This window comes from Rhodofomes roseus, assembly GCF_022264815.1.
Source record: "Rhodofomes roseus strain CIRM-BRFM 1785 chromosome Unknown C8Q71scaffold_3, whole genome shotgun sequence".
Classification (NCBI taxonomy): Eukaryota; Fungi; Basidiomycota; class Agaricomycetes; order Polyporales; family Fomitopsidaceae; genus Rhodofomes; species Rhodofomes roseus.
In genome coordinates this window covers 1,227,793-1,252,603 of record NW_025952959.1, presented here as the reverse complement: position 1 = coordinate 1,252,603, position 24,811 = coordinate 1,227,793, and the positions used below count along the sequence as shown (strand labels likewise).

Sequence of the window (24,811 nt, the reverse complement as noted above, 5' to 3'; positions counted from 1 at the left end):
GGCCGCAAATCCCAGTGTATGTAGTACTAGTAGTTAGTAGTAACTATTAGTAGTAGCCACAGAGAAACAAGAAATGAGATAATGCGGGGCCGCCCAGCGGGGGACATGTGCTATGACGCGCTGTAGCGGCCGACCACGACACGCGCGCCTGTGAGCCTGGGGCCGATCGATTGGATCGATTACACCGCGGCCGCCACACTTCGGCGGCTAAATGCAATCTCCTCCTCCTCCTCCTCGGCCATTGGCCACGCCAGGCCAGGCCACTGCCCAAATCGACCGCTATAGGCTGGTGAACACCGACAGCTCGCTGCCTCGTGCGGCTGTATAGTAATCATCTCTTAGTAGCAGACGTGGCCCAAAGCGCTTGAGTTCATGAGCGACGAGATACTAGTCGTGCACGCGGACAAGTCATTTCATCCATACTTGGGCATCATACTGACGGATTAATCAACCGCCCTTGTCTTCTCTTGTTCGCCAGGGTCCAGAATTCCCGACTGCTATCAGATTCACCGTACAGAAGCTCCCAGTGTATACACGGGGTGCATACTAGCATCTGATCAGCGTGGCTAAGCTTAGGGCAAACACATCAAATGTACGACCTATAAGACCTTAAGGAATGGCAGTCGTAGCATCAGCGCAGCCTAGTTACTACTGTCAAGATGTCATTGACTCGGTATGGTTCATTATTCAGCGTACAGTTGATGCCTTCACAACGCAGACTTTCAGAGAGACCTCGCATGTTCCCGGGAACATCCTGGGCGCATTATGCCCGACAAGCGGCCATAAGGGTGCTTTCCATTGGCTTATTTACCTCTGTATGGTGAGCCTAACTGCCCGCCTATTGAGGTTTCTTGTTGACGCGCCGCAGGATAGTAACAGTGGTGTCATGTTTCACGCCTCCAGGCCCAATGAGCAGGATCCCCATAGCTGGGAGTTCCACACCGCTCACTGGAAGGCCTTTGAATCCAAGAGCTGCTTGACCCTCGCTGTCATTGGGCGCGTGGTCGACTTCGATCCGCGCAACCCCGCCCGAGCCGTCGAGATGATGCGTGGACGTCTGCAGCCCATACCGATGGCCGTACCACCTGAAGACAAAGCGCGAGAGCCAAAATTTACCTGTAGGGTGCGGTTCCGTGCAGCTCTGCGCCTGCTCGTGACACATCAAGCGTTCCAGCTATCAAACCAGGATTCTTTCGTAGATAGGTATGACGACTATTTCCCTTCATTGACGATCACACTACCACTGTACATACTAATGTATCCGAAGCGTCATTAGCATCCTCAATGAGCTAGCTCTACTGGAATATAAATTTACCTTCGCACATCGATGCCCTCGTTTGCTACATAATTCGGACTCTACTGTTGATACCGCGTCCGATCCGATGATCGCACGCCGCCCAAAAGGCGTAACACTATCGAAGTATGCGGAATTCAACATCCCTTGAATACACGCATACCTTCCCTGCCAGTGACTTACTAACCGATCTGGGCCGCTTAGCCTGCTCGACTTTTGAGTCTCGACTGTATGTTGGGCTGAAGTTTGGGTCTTTTGTCCCCAAGCTGCCGTACTGCTGTCACCATCTTTACCGTCACATCAAGTCCCCTAACTATGGCAATACCTCAGGATCGGTGAGCTGCGTCCTTATGATCTTATGATCTAAAGTCGTGATCTGAAGTGGATCTCAGACAATCCCAGCATGTCCCAGGGACCATCCTAGCGGTGCTCTGTAGGACGAGCGGCCCCATAGGCGCCTTTCACTGGTTAGTCGACTTGTGTCCAGTGAGTCTACTCCAGGCCAGACGCATGCACATCCAGATGGCAGCGAACTCATTGCGCGCCGCTTGCCAGGACACAGAGAAGGGTATCATCTTCCACGCGTCCCGACCAAACGAAAACGAGATCGACAAATGGCAGTTTTACACCTCCGAATGGAATCCCTTCACCTCACAAAGCTGCCTGACCCTCGCTCTTATCGGGCGCGTCGTCGACTTCGAACCGGAGAACCCCTCTCACTCCGTCGATGCGATGCGCGAGTGTCTGCAGGCAATCCCAATGACCATACCGCCACAGGACGTAGGCCGAGAGCCAATGTTCACTTGCAGAGTCTGGTTCCGCGAGGCTCTGCGGCGCCTGACTGCACACGACGCGTTCAGTATGATCATGGGGCCCGACGAGATGATGGAGAGCCTGAGGAACAGGACGATCGCTATACAGTATATGAACCCAGGAAAGCAGGTCCTGCCCGTCTTTCTGCAGCTTCGGCCTCGCTCTGCATACGGCACCACGTAGTGAACACACTGTACTCACATGCGATTCAGACGTACTGCTTGTACTTGTTCGTATCGTCAGTTACGGTCGCTCACACGCACGCCGCGAACGACAGTCGGAACGTAGGTCACAGACCCAAAGTCATCGCATTCATCACTGGTCTGGAACGTATAGACATGAACCTGCAGAGCAAATGAGATATGAGGAATAACTGAGCGTATATCGTGAAGATGCGTCAATGGGATCGTGAAGAGCAAGACTAGATAGACATACGAAAGCAATGCGATAGCAACGACGACTGGAATGCGGCAATCCTGACGATTGAAAATGAGGTCCGACAGAGAGGGAGAATGATAATACTGGGGAACAGGCAGACATGAAAGCAAGGAAGACATAGCTCATAGGACTACTCTGGACTTAGTTGACATAGGCTTCCCTGAGACGATCGCCTTGAACGCCTTGCGGACGATCGCAACGGTGTTCTTGCTTGGATCGTAGGGATCGGTACTGCGGTCATGTGCAGCGGTGGCGTGCATGACCACACCAAACTCGTCGATAGACGTGGCCTTGCGCAGATCTTCGCTGGACACAGGCGGGGGCATCGGCCTCCTGGTGGAACGGAAGAAAGTCTGGTTGCGCTTCGCGTTCGTGGCCGCGTGCACAGGTATGTTTGAGATAGGCCCAGTCTGGGATTGGTAGCCTTTGCCAACGCGCTTCACCCCAGCGGTCGACATCAGGAAGCTACGCCAGGAGTCAATAATCGTGGGACCAGACAGGGACAGGTACTCACCGGTCATAGACGTCGTCCAAGTGCTTGCGCCCCGGTGTATCAAGAGGAGCCTCTATCTGCACACTCTGGGGTCGAGGCGGGTAGGGTTCGACGTGGAAAGGCGATGCCGTTAGCTCGTCATGAAATCGATCCTGCGTGTCTAGTACTTCCTGTGGCCCAGTACTAGGGGACGGTGTAATAAATATACTTCTGTCGACCATCGCGGAAAGCCGCTGGGGAGGGGCAGGCGTCGCAACTGTTGGATGGATCAGTACGGATTCACTGCAAACGCATTCAATAAACGTACGCTTCTGCAGTTCGAATTCCAATTTCGTAACGGGCGTAATCGGTCGTATCAAATCGTTTTGAGAACGCGACTTCTCGCGGCGCTTTGACGGCGACGTGTCTATCTCCAAGCTCGGTTTCTCACGAGCAGGTTCCGGAGAGCGGGTCACGACCGTAGCGCGGCGCCGGCGAGATGGGGTTTCAGGTACAACGAGACTCTGATGGTTGCTGAGCACACTAGGCTGCTCCGACGGGATCGTGGGCAAGGTGTCCTCGTTCACGTGCAGAGCGGTCGGGCTCTTTGGTTCCACCTTAGCGTCTGCGTAGTAGCTAGAGCCTCCGGACCTGTCAAGGAACAATGCGCTCTGGTCCAGGTAGCCAGACTCGTATCCATCTGTGAATATCTGGCTGGCAGCCAAGATCTTGCGGGGCATGCGCCCAGTAGATCGTTGGCTTCGAGAAAGGGAGGCACGTCGAGACACCGGCGCGAGAGGCAGCGGCGGTAGAGGTCCGCTAGTGGACGACTCTGCGAAGGTCTGTCGCGCGTCCTCGACTACCTCTAGGTATAACGAACGGTGTCAAGAGCAAGGAATTTTGCAACGATGAAATCAACTCACTCTCGACGTTGCGGATCCAAATGGTCATGCGATCCAGCTTGTTGGCAACAGCCAGCTCTTCGTTCCGGACTGCATACCGCACAACGGGCAGCGACGAATTAGCTGCATCGATTGACACTATCAGCGACTTTAGTGCCAATCCGTAGCCATATGCAAATGCGACTGACCTCTACGAACGAGATTATCGTCTTCCCAGGATTCGCGTTCACTAACACTCATTCGGGAGATGTCGTCGTCGTCGTCATCATTTGGCAGCTGGAGGGCAGGAGTCGAGCGGCCTAGCGCCATAGTCGACGACTTGTAGAGCCTCATGGTCTTGTCTGTCATATCATAAGTCCCAAGGGAAGATTTCATGACACGGCATTGACTGACCGATTGACATCCTCAAGCCATGCTTGAGTAGATTGATGCCGGACTCATTCCCAGTACACGGGTACTCGTCCTGCGGCGAAGTAGCTGGTTCTGATTCTTCTGGTCATAGGGCATTAGCGAAAGTCCCTCCACCATGACACGACACTGACCTTCCTTCAGGGGACTAAGAGGCGTAGACGGAACAGTACCAGACGGACTCATCGATGCCCCCCGCAGGAGATTAAGCCTCGGAAGACTGGACTCCCGGGCTCTACCCCTCTCGCATTCGATGGCCTTGTCCCTCGCGACATTCAGCTCCCGCTGACGCTCAGCCTCTAGCTGCGTCTGTCGCTGCTGCCCCTGTTCCTCGAGCCGCTCCTTCTCACTAGCGGCCTTCTCTTCGAGCTCCCGCTCGACTTCCTCCTCCATCTGTCTCTCCTCCTTCTTCTGCTTTTCCCGCTCTTCCTCAACTTCCTTCACCCGCTCCTCCAACAACTCCATTTCCCTCAGACGCTCCCTCTCCCTCTCCCACGCCTTCATCCTATCCTTGACGGAATTCGAGTGGGACTCAGGACTCTTGGCTGGGCGCTTCGGAGTCACTATCTCCGCCACGCTCGTATTCTCCACATTGCGATTCACGGCGGTGACGTCCTTGAAAACCCGACTCCGTCGCGTCGCCTTCTCTTTCTGCTTCGTGAGAGCCGGCGACTGTGCGTTCTCCTTGCCAGATGGTGACATAGACGACGAGACGGTAGGTGACGTTGGCGGAGTAGGTCCGCGCGGACCAATGGGTTTCCGCGTGGCTCGGGCGGTCTTGCTGTTTACACTGGGCGTAGGCGAAGAGTTCTCCTTACCAGCAGTGACCACCGGGCTGAAGACGGTAGGCGTCGCTGGGGGCGAGTGTTCGAGCGGTGAGAGCGTGCCCAACAGAGAAGGCATAGGTCCATTCTTCTTCGCTTGGTTGGCGACGCGAGCTGCTCACATCAAAGTTAGACTCGCCACGGAAAAGGCTGCGCGGACCTACCCTCTTGCAGCAGGAGCTTGGGCTGCGACTGAGATCGCGCATGGCGCGACTTGCTACCTCGACGCTCTAATTTGGTCTCTTCCGTCTCCTGAGCGGTCACCCGACCCCTCTCGCCCATGCTGTTCTCCTTGTTGGTGTCGCGCTTGGGGGCGTGTTCATGCTTGGATTTCTCCTTCTCGCTAGCTCGGTCTTTCTCCTTGACCTTGTCCTTCTCAGCGACAGATCGAGGAGACCAAGTGGAAATGATGTCCGAAAACTTGAAAACATCCTTCTCGAGGCCAAGAGAGAGGGACGGCGCATGCGAGACGCTGGCACCTTTGCCTAGAAACCAATGAGCGATGACGGCGGACTTCACTGAGCAGACTCACGATGAGATGGAGCCACTGCCTCCTTGTGCACCCAATACTCGTCCTCCATGGCCTGCGAAGCGGTGCATCTCAGGTCTGCATTGGGAAGAATCATCCTGCGCAGGAGCTTCTCGAGACCCTTCGACATCTTCCATGTGCCGACCCATTTTCCGCGCAACTGCACCTTAAGATGAGCTGCGAAAGAACTGCAGACGCGACAGGATACCCACAGTACGATTCCAGTACATCTCCAGATCCTCTTTGGTCGTAAACTGCTCGCCCTCGGAGTACTCGAACGGCGTGCGGCCCATGACAATCTCGAAGAATGTTACGCCGAGTGACCAGACGTCCGATTTGCGCGTGTCGTGTGGCATCCCCCGCGCGCGCTCAGGCGAGAGATACTGGAGGACTCATTAATACGAGCCACCGAGACACAATAAGCACATCCAAACGCACCTCTGGTGTACCATAGGAAAGGTTACTGTGGAACGCCTTGCTGGATTCAATATCATACCTTTCTGCGAAGCCGAAATCGATGAGTACAGGGACATGTTCTTCTGACATGAGGATATTGGCAGGTCTGAAACAGAGTGTCGTCAGGATATCACTGGCCGGTGATGAATCTGCACTTACTTGATATCGTTATGGACAACACCACGCTTGTGCAGGAACTCCACACCCGAGAGTAGCGAACGGAACCATGGTTTCGAGTGTCTCTCTGGGACTTCGACGGGAACGAGGCGAGGATGGTAAGCCCTGACACACGTTGTTAATACAGGTCACCACGTGAAATGATACTGAGGGACTGATGCTGTCATCACTCGCTTAATGGCAAGGTTTCAACACGCACGTAGGCCCGTACAGTGCGCTCGCCGCATTGCGGCCTGTTTCTGCCAGCACCAGGTCCGCAACGAGCGACCCCGCAAGACAACCACGCACCGCAAAGTACAATGCGGTACAATGTGTGCTCTATGCACTTGCGACTAGTGAATCACATTGCGATGGTCGAGGTACATATCAGAGAGGCGACAGCGGCGCACATCACTGACGCGTTTCTTCGACGCAAACTGTCTGACTAGAACGTAGCACGGCCATGGTGACTCACATGGTAATCAAAGCATATGAAGGGGTAATGATGAAGGAATAGAAGGGGATGATCGAGGGATGAGGTTCGTGTTTGAGTGTTCTGACGACCTTCATTTCGTTCCATCTTGAGAACGAGTCAGCAAGCGACACAACATGCAAGTTGGTCACACCACGTACAGTGACCGAACACGCGCCGCTGTGGTCGACGTCTTCGAACGGTGAACGAGCTTGACGGCTATTCTGGTGTCTCGCAGCGCGTGAGGGTTGTCCGAGGAAGGGGAGCCGGGTTCGGGTTTAGGACGGCATAACCAGACGCTTCCCCAGTTACCGAACCCGATCTGTAACAGAGAAGGTTATGAGCGCGTCGTTCTATCACCCGCGTAAAGCGATGTACCTCTTCAATGAACTGCAGCCTCTCGGCCAGCACCTGGTCGGATATGGAGAAAATGTCAGTAGCTTCTTGCGGGGGTTGCGGAGGTGGAAGCATTGTGGTAAAAGACAGCTAGATATACAGAGCACGACAACGGAGAGAGCAAGGACAAAAAAGCAGGCGAGCGCGATGGCGGGAGGTGACCGCGGGCGAGGGCAATGGCATGCGGAACAAGTTCGAGTCGAAGCCAAGGTCAAGTTGAACTTGTCCCTGATCGTGAGAAATGATGCACGCGGCGTTCAGCCACAGTCGCGTCGCGCGTCGCGACGTGTCACAGTCTGGCACGTGCTCCTGTCGCGCTATAGACGCGTCCGGTGCTGCAGCGCTCAGTACTACTGTGCCGCCAGCGAGCACTTTCCCTGTCAAAGTTGATCATGTGGAGTCTGTCTAGTTGTCCCAAAGCATCGCGGAAGCAAATCTCGTCCCGGGAAACGCGCCCAAATTCGGACCCCTAACGCCGTCATCAATTACTTACCGCATTCGTTACATAAGGGGTAATTGCACACGGGCATTCTGACGTTCATGCGGCATGTCTCAAACTTTCCAGTCATATTCAAACTTCGACAGGATTCTGATCAGGGATGTTACATTGCCCTTCGCACACAGCACTGGTCCGACACATTGGCCACAACGTATCAATGCAAACGGGTCCAGTGAGAATTAGGCCGCAGGAGATGATAAGGACGGTGCGGTGACGGCTGGATGGGCGGGAGTTGTCTAACCTAGGACCATTTGTATGCACTTGAGCCCGCTCCGGGGGAGCCTTGGGGAAATATTGTCAACACCAGCTAGCTTCGCAATGTGAAGTCAATATTCTCACCTAGTGCCTACGTGATTGTGTCCAAATGCCGCCTCAGCGCATCTGGGCGGGAGAATGTCATATCGCAGTGCGGGCACTGGCAAACAAACATCCTGAGATGAACATTGCAGATATGCTCGTACACATGCGGCCTTGAGAGGGTTTCATTGCACATGCGGCCTTGAGAGGGTTTCATTGCACACGCGACCTGAGGGCATGTACCATTTGCATTCCAAAGTGCGCTCTCCGGGTCGCGACTCCAGGTGGTAGGTGTTGATATGGTCCTGAACGCCTCTCAATGACACGTTTGTGATCGTCCCGCCGCACGGGGGGCTTCCATAGTCGCGGACAACAAAATGCGAAGTCATACTGCTGTCACTTCAAGTTGTGAGGTATTAGTGCACACTGTTATTCGTTTCTCTGGTGAAAGCCATACGCACCGGTTAGAGGACACGGCAATAATGTCCGCCATGGATGAAGATGCCGCAGGCTCTTATATATCAAAAGGGCTGCGCGGCGGATTGTTTGCTGCTCTTCGGTCTTGTTTACAGTTGTGCCGGACCCTAACTTGAACGCTGATTCGGAATATGTTCAGAACCACCATGGCGATCGACAGCGGGAATTAACATACAGATGCATAGTCAAGGATTCACAGAAACCGACGACACGGAATTGACGATGAATTCACTTGAAGATCCGTACTACAGAGTGCGAGAGCGAGTGCCGTGACCTGTCGTGACGGCGTGAAGGACGACTCGGACTTGCTGAACATGAAAACAGAAGGTCAGGAAGTGTCTATCTTCGGCATCCAGCACTGGTGATTGACCCCATGACTGTCCTAACTTTCGAGTGAGTGCACTTTGCGCAAATACAACCAGCATAAACGTGGGCAACGGCCCTATTTGCCTCACTCGGAGCTCGACCTTTGCACAATGTACTTAGATGCCGAAGCCACATCGGACATTGCGACGAACTCACCGCACTACTCCAAGTACTGCCACTAGTACTAATTGGAAACTCCTCCGTACTAGACCCTGCAACTGATATTGTAATGTCCCTGAACACAATCGTTGTCCGGCCCCACCTGCCAGCACCGCTGCCTTGACGTTCATCTCCATGAGCTTACTGCACTGGCAGCGATACACGCCGCAGCGCGCATCTGGTTAGGAAGGATAGGAAGATCCATGAGTGGGCGGTGGGGAGCCCACTGAGCAGAGTCCCAATTCACTGTGGGTCATTGGCAATGTCCCTCAGCTCGAAGCACCGGACCTCGGGCTACATATGCACTGAGATAGCCGTTTCATTTTGCCGAACTACATGGCTGACCCTGTGTATCCAACGTCTGACCTAGATCCCCGTCAATATGGCATTCCTCTAGAAGATGCGGGGAGGACAAGGCCCTGAGTGATTCCAAAATGCTGGGAGCAGCACCCACATGCTACTGTACGCATGCGCAGCCGCGGCATTCCTTGTACAAGAATGAGGTTGCCATACTTCAGGGGCCAGGAAGCCTTGTGCCCGCACCGTTCCCGTGAGGGCTCATATCGAATGGGAAGGTCTCCTTTCACAAAGCGATACGATATGATCCAGATGGTCAGCGAGACCGTGGTGGGCGCTCCGTGTCGAAGATCGGGCAGAGTGTGGACATGCTGGCAGCCAGAGTCCACGCCGTTGGACACCACTGATATGCGAAGGAATGACCACAAATTCGCGGCGTTATCCATATCCGTATACTGGCGACAAAGGGAACAGACGATCCCGCTGTGTTCGCTGCTAGCTACAGCACCACCCTCTTCCCCGCTCTGCTTTATCTGCCGCCACCCCGCCTACGTGTCCAATACCATAGAGGGAATCGAGAGAGACAATTGACGCACCCATAGTACCCGAAACCAGGGCTATCACCTCCGCTTTGTTCAATCGCACCTCGGGCGAACCTCCTTGCAGCGCCGGACGGACATCTTGAAAATCGTGAACGGACCAACGAAGGGAAACTACGCCCTACGCTCCATAATCCGCGTGAATTGGAGACTTGGTGAGAGAACGCGTCCTGTTTTATGGTTCAAAGAGCAAGGTGTTCATCGATGAGGGCTTCGTCTGCACAGAAGTAGTGAGGCTCTGAGGCGATCCTAAAAAAAATTAGTGGGGAGCTACAGGGCCGTAACACGTTGGCAGCCAAGGCGCCCACCGTGAGTACTTGTACGCAACTGGCCAGCGGACAAAGCGGCATGTCCACTGACACAGCCAGAACATACTCGTTCCGAGTCGACACGCACGGCGGATGTCACGGTGCAAAAACTCCAACTTGATTCACTCACCTTTTTATACAAAGGACCCGTAGACGTCGCGAGGATGGCAAGACATAGTACCAAGAAGCCGAGACACCATTTGATCCATGTCCCAATGGAACATGAAGTCGAGGCATACTGGGACCTAATACGAGCCGCCGGACGAACTGAAGGTACTTGATACTGTGGGACACGGATCCGGATTGGCCAGCGCAGTACGGCTCCCCGTGAGTACTTGTTACTCCGGCCAAATGTATACTTAGCCACTGGCATGCGGGTTATTTGGGTAATCATCGCCACGTCCGGACACCAGACGATCCATACCGTGACGGCAAGTCCTGTCGGTGAGCATAGCTCACGCCGGCCGACTCAGTGCCAGGTTAGTGCAGAACGCTGCGCACGACGTACTGTTTTTTATTTGATCACCGTGTGGTTAGGACGATTCGTTGAGCGTATCGATACAAATTGCTTACCGCTGATTAGTCTGGGATCACAAAAAGGTCAGAAATTGTATACCGACCAGGCACTAGGGCTGCCACGCAATCCCGGACAGTGAGTAGTACGGCCCATACAGTGACTCTGACATTATAGTACGCAGAGTTGGAGAGCCAAAACAGCTGCGTAATTCAAGAGATGCGTGGCTTTATGGTACTTTCTGTGCTTGTGGTTCTCAAAACTGAATCCACGCACCTCACGCTGCCGGCGATGGACGGACGATGACGATGTGGTGCGGTGCTATACAATAAGTTTGCATTGAACTGATGGCCCAAGAACCGCTCGGATACCTTGTAGTTTTGTGTATGACGCAAGACCAAGTGAGACAGGAGCAATTGTGAGTGTTTCTGGTTCGAATATGACCTGGAGCAATTAGCAGAGTCATCAACGTTTCTACTCACGCCCCACGTCCAACGTTGGCAAGCGTCCAAATGGGGCCCGTAATAGCAAGGTCCAACACTGACACCGACTGTCGAAGTACAGTCCGGGAGGTGGAGCTTGAAGCTTGAAGAAAGTAGTATCGACTCCTCGGACTCCATCTACAATTGGACAAGTCAGTGGAGACTCAGTCTGAATGAGGTCTACCTTTGCTCACTTTACGACTATTTAGTGAACGTAACACTTTCTCCTCAAGGCAGGTTCAAGGTGCCTCGTTCAACTCGTTCAGTTTGACTTACCTGCCAGTGCCAGTTGGAGATGACGGTTGCGCATCTAGAGACGTGACTTAGTCCTGACTGCGCCCCGGGTTCGGGTTGCTCACCTCCGCGCTGTCAGCAACCCTGCTAGTCGACATGGGTTTGACAAACCTGACACTTCCGGGTAGTACGACGCAGTTGGTTTCAAGTAGACTGCGGTCGGAGGGACAACATCATCATCAAGTTGGGCGACGGTGGACCAAGACGCACAAACAAGCGCCCACATGTGGACGCCGAGCTACAACGAGCTACTACTAAGTAGCTAGTATACAACCGACTCGCCAAACGCCTTCAAGTTGATTAATGACGACTCGGTGACGGGGTCAGCCACCCTTTCGCTTCTGGGTTCTATCCTCATCAATAGCATCCAATTCTCTGGGGACAACAAGCATACGTGATTGATGCTCTCTGGTATACTATGCCACCACTTTTCGACGTAAGCCGTCGGCGTCGACAAAGACTCACACGTAGATGCCCTCAGTGAGATCGAACCAATGCTTCTCATGTCCAGCTGCTGTGTCTTTCAAACAGCCAAGATGCGATGATTTGAGTGCAAGATACTACATTCCGACTGATACAAGCGTATAACTTAACAAAACTGTGATGCGGTGACGGAAACGCGATGCTACTAGTACGGGGATAATAAGCGGATGATTGTCTGTGGAAGCTATGATGGTGGAGGCACACGATCCCGGCGCAACATTATAGGTTTGCTGTTGCCGTCAGCGGGCTTGAGTCGTTTGGCGAGGGAGTCCTCTCCTGACGACGCGTCGCCTTCTTCACGTGCACGTTTGCTAGCTGCCCCCATAATCGATACGCCACTGCCCTCAGTTGCTGTACCGCCCGGTGCCTGAGCGGGAGCATCACGACCTGCCGCCGTTCCTTTGATCGAGAGGCCTTGTGCAGCACCACGAGCGGCACCACGCACAGTCGCCCCCCTTCCACGTCCGGCCCCGGCAGCCAATACAGCCTGTGCCGGTTGCCCAGCAGCATTCAATGATGGCTTGCGAGGAAGCGCCTTGGCGCCGGTAGCAGCAACGGTGGAGGTAGAGGCAGCAGTAGCAGAGGTCCCAGCTGTAGGTTTCGCCACAGTAGGTACTGCAGCGCTGACAGCCGCGGGTTTGGCGCCTGTGGGTGTTGTCTCCTTGATAATACCCGCTTGCTTCCATTGAAGGATCTGAGCTTCGAGTTCCCTCAGCTTGTTCTGCGCTTTGACAAGCTGTTGATCCTTCAGCTTCCCTTTGGCGGCTGCCTCCATCCTGCCCCGGTCTACGGCCGCAGCGATCTCCGTCTCATGCTGTTCCCTCAACTTTCGCTCGTGCGCAGCTAGGGCTTCTTGGATCGCTACCTGCTGATCACCACCGGCTGATGATGAAGCAAGGGACTCCGCACGAGCGGCGGCGGCAGCACTCTCAACGGCAGCCTTCATCTCCTCGTTGAACTTGGCAGTCAGCTTGGACTCCAAGTCACGCAGCTCTTGCGCATGTCGCGCGACGACTTCGTCGGATGAAGCAGAGGGTGGTGCGCTCTGCAGCTCGTTACGAAGTTTTTCAACAGCAGCCTCGACGGCGGCCTGTTGCTGTGTCGCAGCTCGTTCACCGTCAGCCGCTCGAGCCCTCGAGAGGTCTTGGATCTTAGACTGGAACTTCTCCTGCATACAGATATGAGCAAGCCTGAACACATCAACGATGTCAGCAGGAGCTTACGTTCGCAAAACGAATGCTCTTGGCCTCTTCGGTGGCTTTCTGTGCTTGTTCAGCGGAAGCCTAGAGACGTGATGAGTACACGATCATTGGCAAGTGCTGTGACGAACTGACCTTGGCCTGAGCGAGGGCCTCATCACGGGTCTTGATGAGCTCGTTCTTCTCAGACTCCCATTCCTGCGGTATCTGCGACGAGTCCCCTGAGGTAGCAGCCGAAGACGTCCATGTGGCCTTCTCCTGGCTGAGCTTGTCTCGCTCTTCCGTCAATGATGCCTGCGAGACTGTCAGTGATGATACAAGACGACGAGAACAGATACATACAATCGCGGCTTGCAGAGTGGCCACAGGAGCGGCAGCGCTCGAATGTGCTGCTCTTTCGTCCGCTAGTGCTTTCTCGAGCGCATCCTTCTCCGAGCGCAGTGACTCCAGTTGTTGAGTCAACTCCTGCTCCTTCGACGGGTCTGGGGAGATAGCAGGAGGCTGTGACTTCAACTGATCCCTCTCAGCGGTGACAGTTTGCAGTTCGGTCCGTAGCTGAGCGATCTGCCCATTGAGTTCGGCCTTCGTCGCAGTGAACTGTTCGAAACTGGCCCTGTACTTCTGGTTGTTCTTCTGGCCGATCTCCCTCTGGTTCTTGATGGTCGTGTCTGCGACAGTAACCTTAACGAGCAGGCGATGGGTCAATACAAGTCTGTGATGATGTTGTGGCGAACCACATGCCTTCTCTTGCAGCTGAGTCAATTGTTCATCGCGCTCCTTGACAACATTCTCCATCTCTCCCTTGGCTGCCTTGATACGCTCAATCTCATCCTTGAGGGATTGGACCTCTGCGGGATCGATACGATCGTACTAAACACGCGAGTCAGGTCAAAGCTCGTCTACATATTGAATCACAACATGTACCTTGCTGAGGAGCTGTGTGTTGCGCTCTTTCCATCTTCGGCTTTCGTCTTCCAGACCTGAGATCTGTTGATCCTTCGCTTCGAGTTCGGCCTGCGCGATACGCAGCTGCTCTTTCGTCGGGTCCAGCTCGGAAGACAACTGCCGAAGTTTGGCATCCAGCTCGCGAGCACGTTTCGCATGCGACTCGCAGTCAGTACGGAGAGTAGCATTGCTTTCCCGCAGAATGGTAAGTTGGTTGATCCTCTCAACAAGCTCAGCATGCTGGGCCTCGGATGACGTGGCCTCAACGGCACGCTCACGTTCCTAGGTACGCCGGTGAGCGTCACAGCAATTGAACAGTACTGTCGTTACCTACTTCCGAGAGCGTCTTGCGAGTCTCTTCAAGGTTGTGCGACAGATAATCAACTTGGGTCCTCAGGCGCGCATTCTCCTGCTTGCTCAGGTCCAGTTGCAACTCGACGATCTCCTTCTCCCTGCGCAGGTATGCGACGACAGAACGCAATTCTGAGACCTTGGTATCTGCATCGTCTGCTTCTCCCGCTAAAGGAGCTGAAGTGTCCGCTGCTTGCTTGATGCGTGCCGCCTGCGAGCTGACTGATTCGAGATGCTGATGCAGTAGACCGTTCTGCACATTGAGTTCCTTGCATCTGGCGACAAGGTCGATCAAAAATGACACCTGCCCTAGGCAATTGAAACACACCTTGTATTGAGGTCCACGATCTCCTTGTCCATAGCCTCCTTCTGTTGCCTCCAGCTGGATTCGGACGCTGCCAGCTTGGCTTCCGCGGTCTCTGCGACAGCGCTTTTCTCGCGTGCCGCAACGCGCACCCGTGCCAGCTGTTCCTTGAGGTCCGTGATAGCTTTGAGAGCCTCGGCATGAGCAACAACCTCACTCGCGTAGCGCTCCTCGGCAGCCTGACCCCATCGATGTAAGCGAAGCGTCATCATGAACCAAACTTCTCAACGTACCCGTGCCCGTTGCTCTTGTTGCCTGACCTCACTTTCGCGCGAGACACGATCGTTCTCGGTGTTCCTCTCGGACGTGCTCATGTCGATGATGGTGTCCTCGAGCGTCTTTCGATCGTTCGCCCAAGCTATCCGGTCAGTCTCCAGGGTCCGTTGAAGCTCGGCGTGCTTCTGCGACAACTGATCAAGCTCCTGTTGGACGGCTTGCAATTTCGCTTGCAAAGCATCAAACTCGGACTACGACAAAAATAGTAAGTATGTCTTCTCGTCTCGTCAAGAGTGATCTAATTTACCGCGCGTCTCGTGAGCTCGGCCTCGGTCGAGAACTTGTACTCATCGTAAGTTGCGTTCAAAGTAGCCAAGGCCGTCTCATTTGCTTGACTTATCTCTTGGAACTGCTGAACGTGGCTCCGTGCAGTAGACAGGTCCACTTGAGCAACCTTCAAGGCAGAGCTGTTGACCATCATGTTAGCCGAACCGCATTATGACCGACCGACAGATGAAAACGAACCGTAAATCGGCCACCTCAGCTTCAAGCTGTTGCTCCCGCGTCATGTCTTCGCCGGTGCGCTGTGGGGCGATGCCATTGACACCGGTGGCACGACGTTCATACACAGCCAGCTTCTCTTCATTACCGTGTAACTGCCTGGTCAGTTCCTCAACACGTTCCTCGAGATGTTTCTTGCTCGTCTCCGCCGCGATGAGGGCCTCACGAGTCTTCGAGAACTCCGCTGTCTGTGAATTGTCACATAGTGAGTATGAGTCCTAGTCGTACCATGCGAGCGTAGCTTACGGTCTTCTCAACGCGGGATTGCAATTCCTTTACTTCGATGTCCTTCTGCAGAGAGACATGACGGAGAGTGTCGCGTTCCGCCGACAAGTGCGTCCGAAGATCTTGAGTCTGGTTCTCGAGCATCTGCATCTGGCTCTCCAGTCGGCGTCGGTCGTTCTCGCCCGATCGCTCGAGATCGCTGTGCATCTTCTGCACGTTCTGCATCAGATCTGACAAATGAGAGCGCTCCACACTGAGGATGCGGTTCTCCTCCTCCAAACGATCCTGCACGCTCTGAATAACGCAAATGAGATACCAGTGTTGATGCCGAGTCAAAATGAATTACGTACCTGCCAAATCTTCCTCTCAGCACGCAGATTGGCGCACTCGTTCCGAAGCTTGTCAAGCTGTCCATTGGCAACGAGGAACTCCTCCGAGACACGGTTACACTCAATGTCGATACGCATGTACTGATCGTAGAGGTCTTGATTCCGCTTCGAGAGGCTATCCAATTCGCGGTTCTGTGCCGTCGACTGATCTTGGATCATGCGGTGACGTTCTGCAGGACCTCGAAGATCAGCAACTCTCTCGGAATTTATATTGGGATATCACTGACCGTCCATAAATTCGATCTTCGCGTTCGCCTTGGCAAGCAACACACGCAGCTGGTTTGCGTCACGCTGAGCAAGGACGACTTCTTCCCTCAAGCGGACAGAATCCACGCCCATCTCGTTCTGGTACATCTCCAACTGGGTCTGGGCCTCAACAAGCTCCTTCTGCAGGTTGGTCTGAGGAGTCGGCACCGAAGCCGGAGCCGGGACAATGTCGCCGTTAATATCACCGTTGACAGTAACAGGGGGTTGGCCGGAACGCTCCCTCGCGAGCAGAGCCCTTAGCGAGTCGCGCTCCTTCATGTACGCTTGAATGGTGATCTCACTGCTCTTCGCCTGGCTCTCGAGCTGTTCCTGGAGCTGCTTGATCGCGCCGTGAGCCTCCATGACGGCCTCGCTCTGTTCACGCTCCAGAGTCTCCCGGTACTCCTTCTCCTCTGACTCCATCTTGGTTCCAAGCTCCCGGACGACCTTGAGCAGCTTCTGATTCTGCTCCTGGAGCTGAGGGATCGAGCGGTAGAGGACGAGGTGATTCGTTATGACCTCCTCAATGGTCTCGGCTGGCCTGGGGTTCTCGTCGAGCTCCAACTCCGCGTCGGACGGGATGGTGGGGTCCTGAATGCGACCGAGTTCCTTGAGAAGCATGCGGATCTGCCGACCAAGATCATTGAGTTGTTTCTGGAGAAGATCGTTCTCGCGCGAACTCTTCGCGAACTTCTGCGCAGTCTCGTCGGAAGACTGAGCGTATGCATCACGTTCGGCCAGTGCTTGTGAGAGCTGTGACGCGAGTTGTGTGGCCTCCTGTTGCAGGCGTTCGTACTCGGCGCGTTGTTGAGTCAAGATGGGTGCCTGAATACGAACGCATTAGTGCGGCAATAGAAGGCAATCGAGCGGAACATGCATACCCTCTCCTGAATCTGACCCAATACGGTAGACAACGTCCCCTCCATGTTGTCGAACTCCGCCGACTTCCTAGCATAATCCTCCTGCAACCGGACGTAGTCGGCATAAACCTCCGTGAACGTCTTGCCATTCCTCTGCACCCGGCTCGCCATCGCGACCGTCGGACTGAGACCCAAGATGCTCTGCGAAAGGAAGTCCGGCGTGCCGTTCATCATCAGAGACGGCGTGCCCGGTGTACGAGCAGGCGTGCGCGGCGTTCCCTGTAACGCCTCCGAGCTGAACGATGGCATAGGGAACTCGCCACGGTCCAACCTCTCCATCACCGCCTCGAGCTCCTCCACCCGCTTCTCCGCCTGCTCCGCGCGCTGGCGTTGGTCCTCGATCTCATCCTTGAGTGCCGCCTCCCGTCGGCCTGCACGCTCGTTGATGCCCGCGTAGTCCTGTTCAATGCCCTCGACAATTGCCTTCGCCTGGGCTTCGCGCGCCTCCATCATCTCCACAAGCCGCTTGAGGCTGGCGGCCTCGCTGGAGAAGGTCGCCTCCTGTTCCGCGAGTTGACCTTGGAGCGTCTGCACCCTTGCGAGTGCCTGCGTCAGCTGGTGAGACTGGGTCGAATGTGCGGACTGGAGCGCCTTCAACTGGCTCTCCGTCGCAACATGTCCCTGGACGAGCGAGTCATGCTGTGTCTGCAACTGTGCGAACTCCGCATGCTTCGTCCGGCGGTAGTTGGCATACTCCTCGACCTTGGCGTTGAGGTCGCTAGACATCCGCTCGGCATGTTCCTGGGAGAGTTTCAACTGTTGAGATAGCGAATCGACCTTGAACTTCGCAGCGGTTTCCGCCGAGCGCAATTCCCGAAGTTGACTTTCCAGTGCCTGATGGTCCTGCCGTGCTTGCTTGAGGTTCGTGCGAAGAGTCTGGATTTCGTCTGGAGGATGTATTTTAGAATTCGCATGCGTGACGGTGAAAGGGACAAGATAGTGTAGACATTGGTACAGGAACCAATTCCATGACGATGGCCAAGGCGATCGGTCATTAGAATGCCACAGCACAACGCAAGAGGCATGATGCCTGACCTCTTGGCCAGCAGCTGTTCATCTGCCTCTCATAGAATGCAAGGACTGATGAGATATGACAGTTGCAGGGACAAGCACTTCCACGAGGTGGAATAGATCCGACAACGCGTTCCTACTGAGCACATGCACAAATAGGACGCTTTCATTACATACACTGTAACAGAAAGCCATGCTAGAGGGGGAGCAGCCACTACATAGCCAGCCACTACCTCCGTGGCACTCTGATGCAGTGGATGTAAGGACAGCCCCTGCCCACTGTGTTCCTTATGTGCGATTGAAAGCTTACCTTCACGTTGTGCACTGTCATCCTTGAGCCTGCTTACGACCGTGACGAGGTTGCGCTTCTCGCGTTCCGTATCTTCAATCTTGTGCTTGAGCGCCTCAACCTCCACAGAGGAGGAGGACTGCGTGGTCGACATTGTGGACATCTGTGCTTGCAGGGAAGCACGGGAAGTGGCTACGGAGAGACATAAGTGTTGTATGCGCGCACCCGCCACCTGGTACGCACCGAGCTCATCCTTCTCTCGTCTGACCTGTTCGAGCTCCTTCCGCACGGTGTCGAGGGTGCTCTCAAGTTCTGAAGTTGCGGACTCCTTGTCCTGCAATGCCTGCTCAAGCTCTACATTCTTGCGGTCGATCTCAGCACGAGCCTCCTCGAGCTCACGCTGAGTGGCGTCACCGTCAGAAGCCTGAGCGACCACAAGGCGATACAGAGCGACGATCGCATCTGGTGAAGGAGCACGTAGATCAATCTCTGGCAACAGACCAGAGAGTACGCTAGCATCGACGTCCTCCGGGACCGCGACAGTCATTATGGCATCATGTGTGGCTGGAGTCGGTACGGGAGAGTTCTCCCTCGTCGAGACCTCCTGAGGGGCCACGGCCTCTGCGGCAGCAGCTGCCGCTGCTGCCTTGCTTTTTCGTCTGGTCTTCATCATCTCAGACTGGCGAGACAGGCCCTGAGGCAAGGGAGGGGGAGAGGTGGGTGGTTGGGTTAACAAGAACGTATGCACGTGCAGAATACAATGCGCGCATCGTGGCTCGCGTTATTTGTTCGTGCTGGGCAGCGGCCTCGGAGCCAAACACGCGCAAGCACGGGGACGCATTTCCATTCCGGGTGCAGTGCAGCAACCACGATCACGTGCCTCCACTCTTGCCCTTCGCTTCTGATCCGCGGTTTCGACTGCGTTTCGACCCAAGTTCGACCTTCAATATTACTTCTGTCCCGTCCTTTCCCAGAGCCTCGGAAGATTTCACTTATCTGTCTTGAGACTAGTCTCCTCTTTGCTTCTTTCTCTCCCCCGTCGCCTCAGACTCGCCCAAGAGCCGCTCTGTCCGCTCATCGATTCGCGTTGTCATGTCGTTCTTCAATTCCATCGGGTATGTCATGTGTTGGCTCGAAATAATAGAGGATTCTCGCTCATGCATCGAAGGCGGTCAATGAACCGTGCGCCTCGTCCTCCTAAACGTTCCACGACACCAACCTTATCACGCCGTCCATCTGAAGAATCGCTTCCTGGCACACCGACCTCACCTGGGGTCGCTAAGCCTCTCTACCTTTGCAGCCCGTTCGTCGAGGCAGCCCTAGTGAAAGGCAACTTCAAACACATCGTCATGCTGCCCAAGTATGCCGACGTCATGGAATGGGTTGCTGTCAACAGTACGTACAGCTTCGTGCGCGTGCAGCCTAGTTGACAGCTGAACGTGTTCTCCGCCCTGCGACATGTCTGCCTGCAGTTTTCGACTTCTATCAGAACCTCAACTCGTTCTACGGTGTACTCGCGGAATGCTGCACATCGCAGTCGTGTCCCAGCATGTGTGCCGGCCCAAAGTATGCGTCACAGTAACTAGTTGCATTTGTCACTGACTCGCCCTTCTTCACAGCCTGAATTACACTTGGATTAACCAAGATCGGAAGAGCGTCCAGCTGCCCGCGCCAACATACATAGATTATGTCATGACATGGATACAGAACCTACTGGACGATGACAACGTGTTCCCCACCAAGTCAGGTACGTTATCCATCGTGTCCGACCGCAGAGCCGCTCACCTCCCTTCCATCTCAGGGCGCGAGTTTTCCCAGACCTTCCCGTCAACCGTGAAGCACGTCTACAGACAGCTGCTTCGCGTTTTCGCGCATCTCTACTATGCGCACTACCCCCAGATCCTGCATCTCCGGAGCGAGCCTCACTTCAACTCGCTCTTTGCGCACTTCCTTGCGTTCGGCAAGGAGTACGAGCTCCTGGACATCAAGGATGTGAAAGGCCAGCCAGGGGTCCCGGTAGGTATCGGTGCGCTCTGGGAGCGCTGGAAGGAGATGGGCATCCTCGAGTCACCGAACGCTTGATGGGCATGCGCTCGAGGTGCGCGTACGGAATGGCTTCAAAGGCCTAGGGACCTCATGGTCGGGACGGTGCATGCGAGGCGACGGGTTCGTCATATACCTTGTGGATACATCGCGGTCTTTCTGGTCCGCTTTCGGAAAATGTAAGATAGGTCGGGTTGACGATGCATAGACTGTTCTGCTTCTGCAAGCCTCATGTGACGGGCGCGGTTTTGCGAACCTCCGGTTCAACGCTACAATAGGCGTTTACAAGTCGTTGAACACCAGACCGGGAACTAACGTCTGCAGCAGCCTACTCCGCCCCTCTTGTCAAAACAACGTTAATATCTGCAAAGCTTCCCCAATGCTGAACTAGGTGCGCTCGCGGGTTCTTAGCTTGATCAACCATGCATGCCTCATGGAGCAACTCGTAGGTCTGTATAGACAACAGCTGCCAGTGTCTTCGAGCGTGGATGCTAGGCGAGATGGTGCATGTAGTTACATTGGAAATGCGCGACATGGCTATGCCCGCGCGCGTGCGTCCGGGGGCGCGCTGGGCGTCCCGCCGCAGTGTATCGGATTGGAGGCGGCCATATCCTCTTTTCTCCCAGGCGGTCCTTCTCTGCAGTGAGTATTGGGTGCTGTGTGGATACTATGATGCGCAAGGTGAGGCTACTCTATGATTGCCGTCGCCCTACAATACCTCTGACTGTAAGAAGCCTCGTTGAATGCCAGGAGTTTTTAATAGAAATAGGGAAGCTTGCCGTGTGGGCGCAATGCCACGCCATCTGATCATCACTGGCGCATTCCTTCTGAGTCTCAAGTTCCGGCCAATCGTCGCGAAGCAGCGCTACTGTTGACGTGTCCGTCCGTCAATCAGTTCAGATAGCAGCCTCATCATCTGTGTGCCAGGTGTGTGAGGCCAAAAATATCACTGCCTGGGTCTTAAGTGATATTTCTTGTCAGCAGGAGACTCGCACAGAGAAAAAGGGAGCAAGAACACCACAAAACTCTACGATTGCTTTACGGCGAGCGATTCAGCCCAACAGATCTCGAGCGTGGTGACGGTCTGATCGAACCCGATCGTTAAACAGCGCATTCCCACCCGCGCGTCTTCCCCCTCAGAGTCCGTCCGTTATAAAGCAGGATCACAGGCCTGCTGGTGCAGTTCCGCGGGCAACTTCGTGACGATTCCTCTCCTCAGGTGATGGGCCGCATACAGTCTGCCGTCAGACCGTGAGACACTCATGATTGCACACAGTCATATCTTCGCCTCGTCGCGGGCGTGCAGGCCACCATAAGGTCAAGGGCTTTCGCGGAAGCCTCCGCGTCTGCGAGCCAGCTGTCCCCTGCACCCGTTCAGCTGCCATTGACTGAGTCTTGATCAGGACTTCTGCAGACATGGCCTCGTCACCGAAAGCTTCTAGCGTGATGACGACGACGCCGCCGCCTCCCGCCCGGCAGCTCAGTTCTCTGTCCGTCGCGCGAAAGATGACTCTGCTTGCGACTTTCTGCATGGCCCAATTTATCGACTCGTTCAGCATCTCCGCTCTGTTTGCTGCGACTCCGCCCATCTCGGCAGACCTGAACATCTCGGACGCGGTGTCTGTGTGGACGACAAGTGCCTATCAGCTCACGTTTGCAGCTTTCCTACTCACTGTGAGTACAGTGCAATGTTTCAGCCTTTGTCTCACTCTATGCATACATCACTCATAACGAGCTTGTAGAGTGGCCGCTTGAGTGACTTATACAGCCCGAGTACGTCCCAGCATGACGGGCGTAGGATGTTGCGTGAACTAACAAACAGGATAGAATATGTCTTCCTTGTGGGCGCATTCCTCGTCTCCTTCACGTCACTTGGATGCGCCTTTACGCGTGCGCAAATCCCGCTGTTCCTCCTACGAGGCTTCATGGGAGTGGGTCAGTGCTCTACCGCCACTTAATAGCCCATATCACTGACTCGATCGACACCTGCAGGCGCGGCACTTAACATTCCATCGGCGATGCAGATCATTGTGCGGATGTTCCCTACGCCGCATGTACAGTCCAGAGCGGTAGCCGCCTTTGCCGGTTGTGCTGGTCTGGGTAACGGTACGTACCGTACTCAGGAGTCGCCCTTGACTGTCTGGATGTTCAGGCGATGTGTTTCTAGTATTTGGATTAATCATCGGTGCACTCCTGGTGTCTTTTGCGTCATGGCCTGCAGTGTTCTACTTCATCACTGCAGTCTGTTTCTTGATGGGTTCCCTTGTAACCGTCCTCCTTCCATTCTCGAGGAACCACGACAATAACACTGGGTCTCGCCTTGAGACGTTCAAGAGAGTAGACATCGTTGGCGTATCACTGCTGACAGGTAGACCCTATCGTCCTGGATTGCATGCCGATGACTCATGTGATATTCGTAGCTGCACTCGTCCTCTTCGTGTATGCAGTCACGAATGGAGCCGCCGTCGGATGGAGCAAGGCCGCCACTCTCGCTCCGCTGGTGATCTCAATCGCCCTGGGTATCGGGTTCTTTGTCTGTGAAGCATACACCCCAGAAGAACGTGCTGCAGTGTATGTACACAGCCTCCGGGGGAGCCGACCGTATGTCTCATCACTTTGGGCAGACCTCTGAAAATGTGGAAGTACGAGAACTTCACAATCATCGTGATCCTCGGCTTGCAGCCTCGTATGTGGTGGGCCTCCGTGCAACTGTTGTACTCCTGGTTCTACCAAGACGCTCTCGGATGGTCGACTATCTACACTGCCATCCATTTGTGAGTATTCTGCGTCCGTCGGCTGTATCGCGACTTTTGACTGATGGAACGCCCAGCTTACCAGTGGGCCTTGTGTCTGTCCTTTTCATGGCCTTTACGAGCTCTCTGCAACAACGTTTTCGTCTCAAGTGGGTCATGCTGGGTGGACAGGCACTAGTCCTGATCGGTACCATACTACTCGTTTTCGGGGGTTCTGCATCGCGCTACTGGCAGTTCGCCTTCCCCGGCTTCTTTCTGGGTACGGCAGGAACGACGATCGTATTCGGGACAACGAAGTGAGTGTCACAAATAGCGGTCATCAATGCGCCTGACATGCTACGCGTAGTATCGCACTCTTCGCTGTGACCCCGCCCCGCATCGCAGCGACAGTGGGCTCTATCCTGACCGCCTCAGGGCAGTTCGGAAGCGCCGCGGGCACAGCCATCATCACGTCCATCCAAACTACCGTACAGCAGACACACGGCGGCCCGGACAGTTTCTCAGGGCGAGAGGCCGGCCTGTGGTTCATCGTGGGTATGACAGCAGCGGAGACGCTCTCTTTGCTGTTCTTCATGAAGAACGTTGTCGCGCCCAGTCGGGACCGGACAAAGGCTGCACCAGAGGCTGCAGATGTAACCGTGAATGCAATCAACATAGAGAAGAAGGTTACGGAAGAGAAACAGACGATAGAGGAGACGGTTGTGGCTGACCCGACAGATTACATAGAGTGACCATATCAACTCAGACTAAATGAGACTGCTGCCATGGCGTCGTAGATACATTGCGGATGTACTGTACATTGATGGGTCACCCGCACATAGTAGAGCGGAGGGGTACCCCGGCTAGTGAACGCAGACTCTTACGGAAGCTCATTGTCACCTACAGTAACTTAGCGTATGGAGAGAAGCTACCGCCCAAAGCGCACACATGGATGGAACTCACGCCAGGGTCTTCATCTCACCGACTGTCATTTATAATTGTTCTAAGGCGTTGCGCATGCACATATTCCTGTGAATGTCATCGTGGTGCAGCAAGAACGCATCTGCCACGACCGGGGCGTCCTCGTCGCAGATCGGCAGCATCATTCCTACCTCGCTTTTGAACCTGTCGTGCTTCATCCGTTTGGAGGCGATGTATGCCAAAGTTTCCGCTTGATAGTCACATATGTGGCGCGCATTGTATCAGTGCATTATCCAAAAATACAATCCGATCTGCGTTTGCATTGACGACAGCCCTTCGCTTTGCACAAGCAGTCAACAAGTGTACCGTTGAAACTACGCCATCACACCTTGTCATGTCGCGGTTCACATGCCACGACATGAGTCCGTTGGAACGATGATCTTAATCCTTGTCTAGTGTCTAGA

General features: G+C 54.6%; 7 protein-coding genes across 7 annotated transcripts; 4 read left to right on the top strand and 3 right to left on the bottom strand.

The window, feature by feature from the left end:
• The first annotated feature begins 220 nt into the window (after positions 1–220).
• On the top strand, positions 221–1,328 carry C8Q71DRAFT_738742 (uncharacterized protein). Its single transcript, XM_047922671.1, has 4 exons — positions 221–289; positions 343–673; positions 727–820; positions 869–1,328. The coding sequence occupies exons 2-4, from the start codon at positions 660–662 to the stop codon at positions 1,274–1,276; spliced, it is 516 nt and encodes a 171-aa protein (XP_047783074.1). The 5' UTR covers positions 221–289; positions 343–659; the 3' UTR covers positions 1,277–1,328.
• A 112-nt stretch (positions 1,329–1,440) lies between these two features.
• On the top strand, positions 1,441–2,382 carry C8Q71DRAFT_904496 (uncharacterized protein). The gene is made up of 3 exons (XM_047928854.1): positions 1,441–1,629; positions 1,687–1,780; positions 1,850–2,382. The coding sequence occupies exons 1-3, from the start codon at positions 1,610–1,612 to the stop codon at positions 2,288–2,290; spliced, it is 555 nt and encodes a 184-aa protein (XP_047783073.1). The 5' UTR covers positions 1,441–1,609; the 3' UTR covers positions 2,291–2,382.
• Positions 2,383–7,370, bottom strand: C8Q71DRAFT_738739 (uncharacterized protein). Its single transcript, XM_047922670.1, has 15 exons — positions 7,143–7,370; positions 6,926–7,086; positions 6,768–6,872; positions 6,296–6,418; positions 6,119–6,242; positions 5,893–6,063; positions 5,684–5,840; positions 5,316–5,636; positions 4,462–5,265; positions 4,313–4,408; positions 4,108–4,260; positions 3,941–4,042; positions 3,346–3,882; positions 3,060–3,294; positions 2,383–3,010 (listed from the first exon to the last, which is right to left on the bottom strand). Exons 1-15 carry the CDS (start codon positions 7,233–7,235, stop codon positions 2,668–2,670), a joined length of 3,525 nt encoding a protein of 1,174 aa, XP_047783072.1. The 5' UTR covers positions 7,236–7,370; the 3' UTR covers positions 2,383–2,667.
• Positions 7,371–11,248: 3,878 nt separating this feature from the next.
• C8Q71DRAFT_738733 (uncharacterized protein) lies at positions 11,249–11,739 on the bottom strand. The gene is made up of 3 exons (XM_047922669.1): positions 11,518–11,739; positions 11,353–11,468; positions 11,249–11,296 (listed from the first exon to the last, which is right to left on the bottom strand). The coding sequence occupies exons 1-2, from the start codon at positions 11,676–11,678 to the stop codon at positions 11,387–11,389; spliced, it is 243 nt and encodes an 80-aa protein (XP_047783071.1). The 5' UTR covers positions 11,679–11,739; the 3' UTR covers positions 11,249–11,296; positions 11,353–11,386.
• Positions 11,740–11,936: 197 nt separating this feature from the next.
• On the bottom strand, positions 11,937–19,391 carry C8Q71DRAFT_347881 (uncharacterized protein). The gene is made up of 16 exons (XM_047917977.1): positions 18,673–19,391; positions 17,313–18,238; positions 16,413–17,256; positions 16,147–16,355; positions 15,818–16,090; positions 15,536–15,759; positions 15,318–15,477; positions 15,028–15,261; positions 14,759–14,973; positions 14,414–14,705; positions 14,059–14,361; positions 13,876–14,004; positions 13,477–13,815; positions 13,270–13,428; positions 13,159–13,218; positions 11,937–13,103 (listed from the first exon to the last, which is right to left on the bottom strand). Exons 1-16 carry the CDS (start codon positions 19,322–19,324, stop codon positions 12,120–12,122), a joined length of 6,003 nt encoding a protein of 2,000 aa, XP_047783070.1. The 5' UTR covers positions 19,325–19,391; the 3' UTR covers positions 11,937–12,119.
• A 116-nt stretch (positions 19,392–19,507) lies between these two features.
• C8Q71DRAFT_820528 (Mob1/phocein) lies at positions 19,508–20,918 on the top strand. The gene is made up of 5 exons (XM_047926183.1): positions 19,508–19,766; positions 19,820–20,046; positions 20,124–20,217; positions 20,271–20,398; positions 20,453–20,918. Exons 1-5 carry the CDS (start codon positions 19,744–19,746, stop codon positions 20,731–20,733), a joined length of 753 nt encoding a protein of 250 aa, XP_047783069.1. The 5' UTR covers positions 19,508–19,743; the 3' UTR covers positions 20,734–20,918.
• A 935-nt stretch (positions 20,919–21,853) lies between these two features.
• Positions 21,854–24,384, top strand: C8Q71DRAFT_347832 (MFS general substrate transporter). The gene is made up of 10 exons (XM_047917976.1): positions 21,854–21,913; positions 21,971–22,368; positions 22,437–22,467; positions 22,522–22,629; positions 22,687–22,800; positions 22,862–23,062; positions 23,115–23,265; positions 23,319–23,468; positions 23,525–23,743; positions 23,794–24,384. The coding sequence occupies exons 2-10, from the start codon at positions 22,111–22,113 to the stop codon at positions 24,176–24,178; spliced, it is 1,617 nt and encodes a 538-aa protein (XP_047783068.1). The 5' UTR covers positions 21,854–21,913; positions 21,971–22,110; the 3' UTR covers positions 24,179–24,384.
• The last annotated feature ends 427 nt before the right edge of the window (positions 24,385–24,811 follow it).